Here is a 13,276-nt window from a genome sequence, read left to right on the forward strand (position 1 = left end):
TGCATTGTCATGCTGAAACAGCAAAGGGCCTTTCCTGAATTGTTGCCACAAAGTTGGAACCAACAGAATAGTCTAGAATGTCATTGTATGCTGTAGCGTTAAGATTTCCCTTCGCTGGAACTAATGGGCCTAGCCCGAACCATGAAAAACAGCACCCGACCATTATTCCTCCTCCACCAAACTTTACAGTTGGCACTATGCATTGGAGCAGGTAGCGTTTTCCTGGCATCCGCCGAACCCAGATTCGTCTGTCGGACTGCCAGATGGTGAAGCGTGATTCATAACTCCAGAGAACGCGTTTCCACTTTTCCAGAGAGCAATGGAGGCAAGCTTTACACCACTCCAGCCGACGCTTGGTATTGCTTGTGTGCGGCTGCTCGGCCATGGAAACCCATTTCATGAAGCTTCCGATGACCAGTTTTCGTGCTGACATTGCTTCCAGAGGCAGTTTGGGACTTGGTAATGAGTGTTGCAACTGAGGACAGATGATTTTTATGCGCTACGTGCTTCAGCACTCTGCGGTGCCGTTCTGTGAGCTTGTGTGGCCTACCACTTCACGGGTGAGCCTTTGTTGCTCCTAGACATTTCCACTTCACAATAACAGCACTTACAGTTGACTGGGGCAGCTCTAGCAGGGCTGAAATTTGATGAACTGACTTGTTGGAAAGGTGGCATCCTATGACGGTGCCACGTTGAAAGGAAGGACATTCCTTTCAGGAAGGACATTCCACTGCCAATGTTTGTCTATGGAGATTGCATGGCGTTGTGCTCGATTTTATACACCTGTTAGCAAATCTTATTTGAAGGGGTGTCCACATACTTTTGTATATAGAGAGTAGAAAAACTACCAAAAGAGTATTACGAGATACTCCTTGATACTGCCATATTTAGGCCATATTCTATTCACATTATGCCACCATATCAAGGTCAACAACAGGAACACAGTGACACTTGTTCCCCTGTCTTTTCCACATATTCTGAACACTCATAAATCCACAGGGATAATTCAAGTGTGTTCCAAGTTCCTGTTCTCTAGGAAAGCCAAAGTCCAAAACAAATATTTTAGCATGTCTTCTCCAAAATGTGCCAAATGAGGTGTGTGTATGTACGTGTGTGTGCGTGCGCGTGTCTGCATATGTGCGCTCATGTGTGTGCTGGTAATGCAGATGGTGCATGCCAAGGCTATGAAGGCCAGGATGAACTAGACAAAACAACTAGCTACTATATTCCTCTCTAGTACTAAGAGTGAAAGGGTAAGTCAAGGTTAACTTACCACAGCTGCGGGAAATTGTTATTTGATACAACATATGAAGTTTACAAACTATGACACCTATGAGAATAAGGGGCAGCGCAATCAGACATTAGACAAAGTATATGTTTAGATTTCCTCGCCGTGAACACCAACACTGGTTATACTTGTTGGGGTACTTGACTTATTACATGATTGCACAACCTTTGACCCTGGCAAAGGGGAGGTGGTGGCATGCAACATGGAGGTCAAGAAACCATGACCTCCACAAGCCACGCGGGAAAGGGACGTGTGTCCGTATGCATGTACAGTGCATTCGGAAAGTATTCAGACCCCTTGACTTTTTCCACATTTTGCTACATTACAGCATTATTATAAAATGTATTAAAAAAACATTTTCCTCATCAATCTACACACAATACCCTATAATGACAAAGCAAAAACAGGTTTTTATGAATTGTTGCAAATGTATTAACAATAAAAAACTGAAATAAGTATTCAGACCCTTTACTCAGTACTTTCTTGAAGCACCTTTGGCAGCGATTACAGCCTCGCGTCTTCTTGGGTATGACGCTACCAGCTTTGCACACCTGTATTTGGGGAGTTTCTCCCATTCTTCTTTGCAGATCCTCTTAAACTCTATCAGGTTGGATGGGGAGCGTTGCTGCACAGCTTTTTTCAGGTCTCTCCAAAGATGGTCGATCAGGTTCAAGTCCGGCCTCTGGCTGGGTCACTCAAGGACATTCACAGACTTGTCCCGAAGCCACTCCTGCGTTGTCTTGCCTGTGTTCTTAGGGTCATTGCCCCAGTTTGAGGTCCTGAGCGCAAGGGAGCAGGTTTTCATCAAGGATCTCTCTGTACTTTTCTCCATTCATATTTTTCTCAATCCTGACTAGTTTCCCAGTCCCTGCCACATTCCCACAGCATGATGCTGCCACCGCCATGTTTCACCGTAGGGATGGTGCCAGGTTTCCTCCAGACGTGACCTTGGCATTCAATCTTGGTTTCATCAGACCAGAGAATCTTGTTTCTCATGGTCTGATAGTCCTGGCCACTCTACCATAAAGGCCTGATTGGTGGAGTGCTGCAGAGGGCTGTCCTTCTGGAAGGTTCTCCCATCTCCACAGAAGAACTCTGGAGCTCTGTCAGATGAACCATCAGGTTCTTGGTCACCTCCCTGACCAAGGCCCTTCTCTTCCGATTGCTTAGTTTGGCCGGGCGGTCAGTTCTAGGAAGAGTGTTGGTGGTTCCAAACTTCTTCCATTTAAGAATGATGGAGGCCACTGTGTTATTGGGGACCTTCAATGCTGCAGAAATGTTTTGGTACCCTTCCCCAGATCTGTGCCTAGACATAAACCTGTCTCGGAGCTCTACAGACAATTCCTTTGACCTCATGGCTTGGTTTTTGCTCTGACATGCACTGTCAAATCAAAATCAAATCAAATGTTATTGGTCACATACAAATGGTTAGCAGATGTTATTGCGAGTGTAGCGAAATGCTTGTGCTTCTAGTATCCAACAGTGCAGCAATATCTAACAAGTAATATCTAACAATTCAACTGTGGGACCTTATATAGACAGGTGTGTGCCTTTCCAAATTACGTCCAATCAATTGAATTTACCACAGGTGGACTCCAATTAAGTTTTAGAAACATCTGAAGGATGATCACTGGAAACAGGATGCACCTGAGCTCAGTTTCGAGTCTCATAGCAAAGGGTCTGAATACTTATGTAAATACTTATGTAAAACTCTTTGTTTTACATAAAGTTTTCTCTTTGTCATTATGGGGCATTGTGTGTAGATTGATGAGGGGAAAACAATTAATCCATTTTAGAATAAGGCTGTAATGTAACAAAATGTGTAAAAACTGAAGGGGTCTGAATACTTTCTGAATGCACTGTATGTGGAGAGGAAGGGGGGTTGGGGATAGGGCAAATATTTAAAGTTCTGCAGGATAGTCACAAAGAAAACTCTGAATCAAGGTACTCAATGGAAGTTTCAAACCAAACCACATTTAGTCCTCTTTCCCGATCAATGATGATATTTCAAAATACTACAGGGGACAATATCAGTTCTAGCAGTAGATTGACCCAGCCAGGACTTGGTGGTGTATGACAGAGTAAATAGGTGATGGCTGGTGTCGTAGTGGGACCCCAAGCCATTAATTGTCAGTAGGAGAATGACCCCACAGGAGAGGACCGGACAGTGTTTATGTGGCTCCACGGGGGGTGAATATGAATTGAGGAGAGGGGTAAAGTACTCCCTCAGCTGCCCTCATTGTCACAGGATAACACAGAAAGAAACCAGGCTAGGGGGGAAGGGTGTTAATTAATAACTACAATACATCAATTCACACCCAAACAGCCTCTTATCAGGTAGTTATCTACAGACTGCTCTAGTTAGGCTAGTTTAACTTCTGCTTCGAACATTGAGCCATTTGTTTGTAGAAAGACATTCGGATATATCTGTAAAGTTGATTGAAACCCCTATTGAGATACTGTGCCACAGGGTTTGCCTAGGATCAGGCTCATGCTCTTACAGATACAGTATGTGCAGTGCATTCGGAACGTTTTCAGACCCCTTCCCTTTTTTTTGTTACATTACAGCCTTCTTCTAAAATGTATTAAATACATTTTTTTCCCTCATCAATCTATACACAATACCCCATAATGACAAAGCGAAAACAGTTTTAAAAATATTTTTACAAATTTATATTAAAAAAACAAAATAACTTATTTACGTAAGTATTCAGACCTTTTGCTATGAGACTCAAAATTGAACTCAGGTGCTTTCTGTTTACATTGATCATCCTTGAGATCAGGGAGGTGATCAAGAACCTGATGGTCATTCTGACAGAGCTCTAGAGTTCCTCTGTGTAGATGGGAGAACCTTCCAGAAGGACAACCATCTCTACAGCATTCCAACAATCAGGCCTTTATGGTAGTGGCCAGACGGAAGCCACTCCTCAGTAAAATGCACATGACAGCCCACTTGGAGTTTGCCAAAAGGCAACTAATGGACTCTTAGACCATGAAAAGATTCAGCAAGATTCTCTGCTGATGAAACAAAAATGTAACTCTTTGGGTTGAATGCAAAGGTCACGTCTGGAGGAAACCTTGCACCATCCCTACGGTGAAACATGGTGGTGGCAGCATCATGCTGTGGGGATGTTTTTCAGCTGCAGGGACTGGGAGACTAGTCAGGATCGAGGGAAAGACGAACTGAGCAAAGTACAGAGAGATCCTTGATGAAAACCTGCTCCAGAGCGCTCAGGACCTTAGACTGGAACGAAGGTTCATCCTCCAACAGGACAACAACCCTAAGCACACAGCCAAAACAACGCAGGAGTGGGACATGTTTCTGAATGTCCTTGAGTGACCCAGCCAGAGCCCGGACCTGAACCTGATCAAACATCTCTGGAGAAACCTGAAAAAAGCTGTGCAGCGACGCTCCCCATCCAACCTGTCAGAGCTTGAGAGGATATGCATAGAAGAATGGGAGAAACTCCCCAAATACAGGTGTGCCAAACTTGTAGCGTTGTACCCGAGGCTGTAATTGCTGCCTCGGGTACAAGTACAGAGTAAACGGTCTGAATACTTTTGTAAATGTCATATTTCCGTTGTTTATTTGTAACAATTGTGCAAACATTTATAAAAACCTGTTTTTGCTTTGTCATTATGGGGTTTTGTGTGTAGATTGATGAGGGGACAAAAACAATTTAATCAATTTTAGAATAAGGCTGTAACGTAACAACTAGGGGTACCCTAGTGCATTCTCACATAACTGTGTTGTTTTCAAAAGCTAACCAAACCTTAAAAGTTTCTGAAAAATAACTCATATATCTTTCAAGGAACAGGTCTCTCACTGGGCGACCATAATAATTTCCACTGGCCATAAACATAAAAATCCCTGCATAGAAAGCCCTGAAATATTTATATGGTGAGATCTTCCTGTTTAGTTACACAGGCCTAAACCAGATTGTCTTTCAAAACAATAGTACAATGCTCAAATAGAATCTCAATAATCCCTGCTCTTGTCTTTGTGAATACGATGGCCTCAACTTAACTCATCCCTGAGCTTCAAAACGCCCCAAACAAAGACTAGTGTGTCTGTTCCCATGACAATCCTTTAAAAATCTGAACTCTGTATGGACTTGGGGGGGGGGGGAATAGTATGGGTGCCCTACTTGAATGACCTTTGACCTGTTAGATTGAGGCCTGTAGGTTTACGAGGGCACTTCATTTGGGTTCATAATATCCTTATCCTACTGGTGCCATAGTATCCTACTGGTTCCCAAACTATTGACCTCTCCCTATCTCTCTCCCCCACCCCACCACACACCTCATCACTTACCCTTCGGACAGGGACATGGATCATTCTATTATGTTCTGAAGAGAGGCTCCACATATCCAGGAAGCGCACTTACCTTGTTGTAGTAATGTAGCTGTACTCTATGCCACTGTCCATCACTGACCCCACCTAGGACAAAGGGTGATACTGTGGTTTTGACTTCTCCTACAAGAAAGGAAATAGGATATAGGAAACAGGAAAGTGTTTAATCGACATGGAATCCACTCCAACTGAGTTTGGCCATTTTCATAGATACTTCCTCTCAGGAAGTTCACTCTATCTCACTTCTCATTCTTTCTTTAAAGTCACAAACCCGAGTCTGTGTTTTACCCAATGGCAACCCTGTCACTTGGTTTGGTATAAAGCTGAGGGATTGGGCTGGGGAAGACCAAGAAAAACACAACCTTTTGGACCTCTGAGGTCTTTCAATATTGATGCTACTCATCCAGAACACAATTATAGTTTAATGGAAGGCGAGTTAATGATTGTTTTTTTAGGATAATACCTCCATGGCATGAATTCCCTGCCAAACTCAACACACTAACACTAGGTGAACTGCATGATCACTGTTTACCCTCAATTTTCCCAGGTATCTGAGGGTTGGCTGCATAAACTTTGACCCCTCCCACAGCTGGTTAGAACCTCCCTGTTAATGAGATTTTGTATTTCACAGAGAGGGGGGTAGGAGAGAGAAGTGAAGCGAAGAGAAGCAAAGGGAACAGAGGAAATCGAAGTCTGGCCATCTCTTCTCTGAACCCTTTATGTCCTCACCTGCTGAGAAGGTGAGCTGGATTTGTTCCTCGATGATCTCTAAGGCGATGAAGTCGTGCTTCTCGTTAAACCTTCCGTTATAAAGTAGTAGGACATTCCTCTCTCTGGTGGCAAACCTGCAGGTCACACAGGACCGAAGGTCACTTTGATTGTACAGTACAGTATATTATCAGCAGATGAAGGCTATGAAGAGGAGGGGAACATTCACAGGAGAGCTATTTAATGGAGCCATTTAATGGTCATTTAGCTAGTCCACAGAGTGTGGTTATATCTCTTGAGGTAACGCGAGAACAATATCAGTTGTGTGCGGGGCGGGGGGAGGGGGGAGACATTGAGAGACAAATTAGCCTAGGAAATGAGGGACAATAAGAGAGAAAAAGGGAAAATGGAAAGAATAATCATATTGGACTATGGACAATGAGAGGAGCAAAAGGAATTTGGAAAATGACGGAGGGAAGGAGGACTGGTGTGGACAGACATAGAACCAGGGCTAGTGCTAGGAGCCATGCTGCTGTGTGTCATTAACCCTATGGCACTTAGCGGGTATGGGCACAGGAGTCAGAAGCCACATGGCACAGGGCATCGTGACAGGAAACCATGATCAACAAAGCCAAAGGGCACTCTGGCTCCATGCACCCCTTCCTGTTTTTACCTTTGCCAGGGAATGTGTGAGCTGGGCGCTAGAAAGAGATGTTACACTACAGCCTTTACATATCCCACATCACCCCAGGCAGGGCAGCAGGCGCAAACAAACTCTCAAAGTATTTGAAAGAAAATGTATACTCTTTGAACCCAGATCCGCATCTAACCACTGGATCAAACGGCTTGCTCTTCCTTCGCGATGCAGAACGCAAATGTCATGGCTGATGTAGCAGCCCTGTGATTCAGCACTTCTGTGATTTAAGGTTCAGATGTGCCTAAACATGTCCAGTCGGTGAGACAAAGACGACGGGGCGCTGCTTATTTGTATTGCCATGGATACAGCCATTACTGCTTATTACAAAGGTGTTGTATATGTATCCAGACATGGCGTTAGATGTGTATCATTTGGGTGTGGATAGATGGCTTAATACTATGTCAAAACAAAAACTCCAGGTGTTCGTGAGAGAACCAGAGGAAGACACAAATGTACACCCACCAGAAAAAGTCACGCGTACACACGTTATTATACAGACGTTATAAGATACATAGGTGTACTCACATGAAGGACACTGTGAAGTGGAACCTCTGTCGTAGCCCTCTGAACGTGATGAAGGACAGGCCGGGGAAGCTGCGGGTGCTCATTTCACAGTAAGGCTTCTGGTACTCCCCCGGGGGGCACTGGCACACGAACCCCCCCACCAGGAGATCCACACACCTGGCCCCATTCTGACACACCCCCGGGATGCATCGGCCAGAACGGGAGTTCACCTCACAATGCTCACCTGTAGGAAGGGAAGAACAGTACAGGTGGGCAGAAATATCTGCTGGGTATATCCTCTAGAGAGGAAAAAACTGTCTGGAGAAAGGCAAAAGTTTGGGTAGGTGTGAAAGCAGTTACACCTGTTCTCCTTTAAATCGTCCATTCAGGCTTTTATGTTATGAAGTGTCCAGGACGAAGCCCCCCAAATATGTTTTTTGTGAACAAGCTGAAACCAGGCAGGTTCACAAGGGACACAATCCCTTTCACAAGTTCAAATCCATTACCACAAAACCTACAAGCTAGTCGGCATGGATAGAGAGAGGGCAGCGGAGGCTCAACCCCCCTTCACAAGCATGTCAAAACACATTGTAACAGCTATGCTCTGTGACCCACACTGACAATGCCTCTTCACTGGAACCAAACGGCATGTGGCATAATGACAACAGCACAATGGAGTGTCTTTGGCCAAGCAGCAGGCCACCTCGGTGGTCTGTAAGACACCTGTCACGACCCACCAGCCATCCACCCTGATACAGTCCTGTCTCGTTAACTAGACCTGAGATGTGTGCTGGTGATGACAGCTTTCAAATGGACGCTGATGTCAGTAGTGATGTTAACTCAGGGGTGCTTTCCCTAACAGCTTGGGGTGACCATTAAGGGTCACATACTGAGCAGAAAGAAAGCTGTCAATTAAAAAATAAGGAAAGGATGATGTATGGTTACATAATGTATTGCATGATCAGGCTTTTATATTGAAGAGACAGAGAAGATAGACAGGAAGACTAGAGAAATGTCTGTGGAAAGTGTGGTGGGATTATATCACCCTTTAAGAACCAAAATACATATTATGAAAGAGAACACGGAGGAGTCAAGAGATGATTTTCCCACTGGTCAAAAGGAATGTGCCACGATCATATCTATATCCAGCTCATAGTGTGGGGTATTGTGTGTCGCAAATGACACTGACAAGATTTGGATAAAGAGAACACCTATGATTTACAGCGCAAGGAATTCCAGCGGGTAATGACCCAACTGCAAGACAGATAATCTCCGGTTTGGAGGGAATTACGAGGGATCTTTTTCCCGAAAGTGTGAGAAACCTGAGACCAGCACTGTCAGGTCAACCATCATCACCTCCATTATGACTTGAGACTACCTGGAGCTGGTCAAGAGCCTTCAAAGCATAGACCACTAGAGTTTGATTAACAAGTAATAGTCTCTCTGCAGAATCAGGGTTTTGGCTGTGGGCCATGTCTTTAATATAGTGGGAATATTTAGCCCTATAGGGTCTGTGAAAGCAGATGAAAGGTACTGATGGGGGTAGGCACATTTCTATCTCATGGAGCTGGTTGAGAGAATGCCAAGAGAATGCAAATCTTTCATCAAGGCAAAGGGTGGCTACTTTGAAGAATCTCAAATATAATATACAGTTGAAGTTGGAAGTATACATAAACTTAGGTTGGAGTCATTAAAACTCATTTTTCAACCACTCCACAAATTTCTTGTTAACAAACTATAGTTTTGGCAAGTCGGTTAGGACATCTACTTTGTGCATGACACAAGTCATTTTTCCAACAATTGTTTACAAACAGATTATTTCACTTATAACTCACTGTATCAGAACTCCAGCAGGTCAGAAGTTTACATACACTAAGTTGACTGTGCCTTTAAACAGCTTGGAAAATTCCAGAAAATGATGTCATGGCTTTAGAATCTTCTGATAGGCTAATTGACACCATTTGAGTCAATTGGAGGTGTACCTGTGGATGTATTTCGAGGCCTACCTTCAAACTCAGTGACTCTTTGCTTGACATCATGGGAAAATCAAAAGAAATCAGCCAAGATCTCATAATTGAAATTGTAGACCTCCACAAGTCTGGCTCATCCTCGGGAGCAATTTCAAAATGCCTGAAGGTTCCACGTTCATCTGTACAAACAATACTACGCAAGTATAAACATCATGGGACCACGCAGCCGTCATACTGCTCAGGAAGGAGACGAGTTCTGTCTCCTAGAGATGAATGTACTTTAGTGCGAAAAGTGCAAATCAATCCCAGAACAACAGCAAAGGACCTTGTGAAGATTCTGGAGGAAACAGGTACAAAAGTATCTATATCCAAAGTAAAACGAGTCCTATATCGACATAACCTGAAAGGCCACACAGCAAGGAAGAGCCACTGCTCCAAAACCGCCATAAAAAGCCAGACTATGGTTTGCAACTGCACATGGGGACAAAGATCATACTTTTTGGAGAAATGTCCTCTGGCCTGATGAAACAAAAATAGAACTGTTTGGCCATAATGACCATCGTTATGTTTGGAGGAAAAAGGGGGATGCTTGCAAGCCAAAGAACACCATCCCAACCGTGAAGCACGGGGGTGGCAGCATCATGTTGTGGGGGTGCTTTGCTGCAGGAGGGACTGGTGCACTTCACAAAATAGATGGCATCATGAGGTAGGAAAATTATGTGGATTTATTGAAGCAACATCTCAAGACATCAGTCAGGAAGTTAAAGCTTGGTCGCAAATGGGTCTTCCAAATGAAAAATGACCCCAAGCATACTTCCAAAGTTGTGGCAAAACAGCTTAAGGACAACAAAGTCAAGGTATTGGAGTGGCATCACAAAGCCCTGACCTCAATCCTATAGAAAATTTGTTGGCAGAACTGAAAAAGTTTGTACGTGCAAGGAGGCCTACAAACCTGACTCAGTTACACCAGCTCTGTCAGGAGGAATGGGCCAAAATTCACCCAACTTATTGTGGAAAGCTTGTGGAAGGCTACCCGAAATGGTTGACCCAAATTACACAATTTAAAGGCAATGCCACCAAATACTAATTCAGTGTATGTAAACTTCTGACCCACTGGGAATGTGATGAAAGAAATAAAAGCTGAAATAAATCATTCTCTCTACTATTATTCTGACATTTCACATTCTTAAAATAAAGTGGTGATCCTAACTGACCTAAGACAGGGAATGTTTACTTGGGTTAAATGTCAGGAATTGTGAAAAACTGAGTTTAAATGTATTTGCCTAAGGTGTATGTAAACCTCTGACTTCAACTGTAAGTACTAATGACATGGAGAAAGAAAAAAGTTGAAGAAAGAGTAAAAAATAGAAGATTGAGAATTGCGTGAAAGAAAGAGTCAAGTAAGATACCAAAAAATTTGTATTAACACTCACCTGTGAAGTCCTCCGGACACTCGCAAGTGTACCCGCCTTCCCTGCTCCGGCACTTGCCGTTGTTCTGGCAGGGCCCTGAGTAGCACAGGTCAATCTCCGTCTCACAGTAGTCCCCAGTGAAGCCTGCTGGGCATCGGCAACGCAGCCCTGTCACCGGTTCGATTGGCCTGAATAGCACCGTATCCGAGGACACGAAGGGTGCCGAGCTGTCGAACCTCAGCACTGACACACACTTCATGTAGTTCTCACAGGGCTCACGGAGGCAGATGTTATCGTCGAAGGGCAGCACACGCTGGCTGGACACCAGGGTGAGCAGAGTCCGGTTCAGGTAAATCTGCTCTTGCAGGGCTTCTGAGGGGAAAAATCTTCCAGGGGGGATGATGCCCCCGGACCCCCCAAGTTCGTTTCCCCCAGAAGGGCGCAGGGCAGAGAAGGTGACGTTGAGGATGCTCCCCTGGACGTGCGTGTCGTTCTGGATGTTGAAGATGAAGACACCGGTGCGGCTGGTGGATAGGACGGCCGCCACGCCCTCCATGAAGTGGGAGAGGAGCGGGGACAGGAAGCGCTCCTGGGACATGTTCTCCAGACGCACTGTGATGCTGTTGGTTAGCATCTCATCAGTGATGATGGTGACGCGCAGGGTGCAGAGGGCCATGACGCGATGGACACCGTCTGGAATCAGAGACAAACAGGGTCAACCAGGGTCATAGAATAACACTTGCAAGATGCATTGGATACAAAGGTCATGTCAGTCAACATTTTAAAGGGAAAGGGGGATATCTAGTCAGTTGTCTAACTGAATGCCTTCAACTGAAATGTGTCTTCCGCATTTAACCCAACCTCTGAATCAGAGAGGTCCGGGGGGCTGCCTTAATAGACATCCACGTCTTGGAGGGATTCAACCCAGCAACCTTTCAGTTACTGGCCCAATGCTCTAACCACTAGAAACATACCCAATTAACCTCATTTGAAACAAAGCACTGCTTTTAACTTCTGCTGGTTTCTTCCACTTTAAAGTAAGGCTGTGGCGGTGAATACGGAGTGTTCACCCCCGTCCGCCCCTCCGGAAACCTCTTTCTCAATGCTAAGGATCAAACCAAATCAAATGTTATTTGTCACGTACGCTGAATACAACTTGTCGTGAAATGCTTACTTACAAGCCCTTAATAACCAATAATGCAGTAAAAAACATAGAGATAAGAAAATATTTACTAAAATAAACTAGAGTAAAAATTGTAAAAGTAAAAAAGTAACACAATAAAATAACAATAATGAGGCTATATACACGGGGTACCGGTACCAAGTCAATGTGCGGCGGTACCGGTTGGTCGAGGTAATTTGTGCATGTAGGTAGGGGTAAAGTGACTATGCATAGATAATAAAAAAAGAGGAGCAGCAGTGTAAAACCAAAAGGGGGGGGGGGTCAATGCAAATAGTCCGGGTGGACATTTGATTAATTGTTCAGCAGTCTTATGGCTTGGGTATAGAAGCTGTTAAAGAGCCTTTTGGAGCTAGACTAGGCGCGCTTGTACCGCTTGCTGTGCGGTAGCAGAGAGAACAGTCTATGATGGTGACTGGAGTCCTTAACAATTTTTGGGGCCTTCCTCTGACACAGCCTAGTATATAGGTCCTGAATGTCAGGACGCTTAGCCCCAGTGATGTACTGGGCTGTACGCACTACCCGCTGTAGCACCTTTTTTATTTATTTTATTTATTTTTATTTATTTCACCTTTATTTAACCAGGTAGGCAAGTTGAGAACAAGTTCTCATTTACAATTGCGACCTGGCCAAGATAAAGCAAAGCAGTTCGACAACATACAAAAACACAGAGTTACACATGGAGTAAAACAACATACAATCAATGATGCAGTAGAAGAAAAAAAATAAGACTATATACAATGTGAGCAAATGATGTGAGATAAGGGAGGTAAAGGCAAAAAAATGCCATGGTGGCAAAGTAAATAAAGTATAGCAAGAAAAACACTGGAATGGTAGATTTGTAGTTTGAAGAAAGTTCAAAGATAAAATATAAATAATATGGTGCAAAGGAGCAAAATAAATAAAATAAATAAATACAGTAGGGGAAGAGGTAGTAGTTTGGGCTAAATTATAGATGGGCTATGTACAGGTGCAGTGATCTGTGAGCTGCTCTGACAGCTGGTGCTTAAAGCTAGTGAGGGAGATAAGTGGTTTCAGAGATTTTTGTAGTTCGTTCCAGTCATTGGCAGCAGAGAACTGGAAGGAGAGACGACCAAAGGAGGAGTTGGCTTTAGGGGTGACCAGAGAGATATACCTGCTGGAGCGCGTGCTACAGGTGGGTG

General features: G+C 44.1%; 1 protein-coding gene across 1 annotated transcript in view; it reads right to left on the reverse strand.

Annotated features, from left to right (window-relative positions):
* The window catches only part of LOC106561041 (cadherin EGF LAG seven-pass G-type receptor 1), an 86,950-nt gene that overhangs the window by 22,234 nt on the left and 51,440 nt on the right, over positions 1 to 13,276 (reverse strand). The window contains exons 2-5 of the mRNA XM_014124611.2: positions 10,955 to 11,626; positions 7,573 to 7,795; positions 6,372 to 6,487; positions 5,677 to 5,765 (exon numbers count right to left, since the gene is read on the reverse strand). Of these exons, the coding sequence (XP_013980086.2) occupies positions 5,677 to 5,765; positions 6,372 to 6,487; positions 7,573 to 7,795; positions 10,955 to 11,626 (1,100 nt within the window). The remainder of the gene's footprint in view (positions 1 to 5,676; positions 5,766 to 6,371; positions 6,488 to 7,572; positions 7,796 to 10,954; positions 11,627 to 13,276) is intronic.

Source organism: Salmo salar, chromosome ssa10 (assembly GCF_905237065.1).
Source record: "Salmo salar chromosome ssa10, Ssal_v3.1, whole genome shotgun sequence".
NCBI lineage: Eukaryota > Metazoa > Chordata > Actinopteri > Salmoniformes > Salmonidae > Salmo > Salmo salar.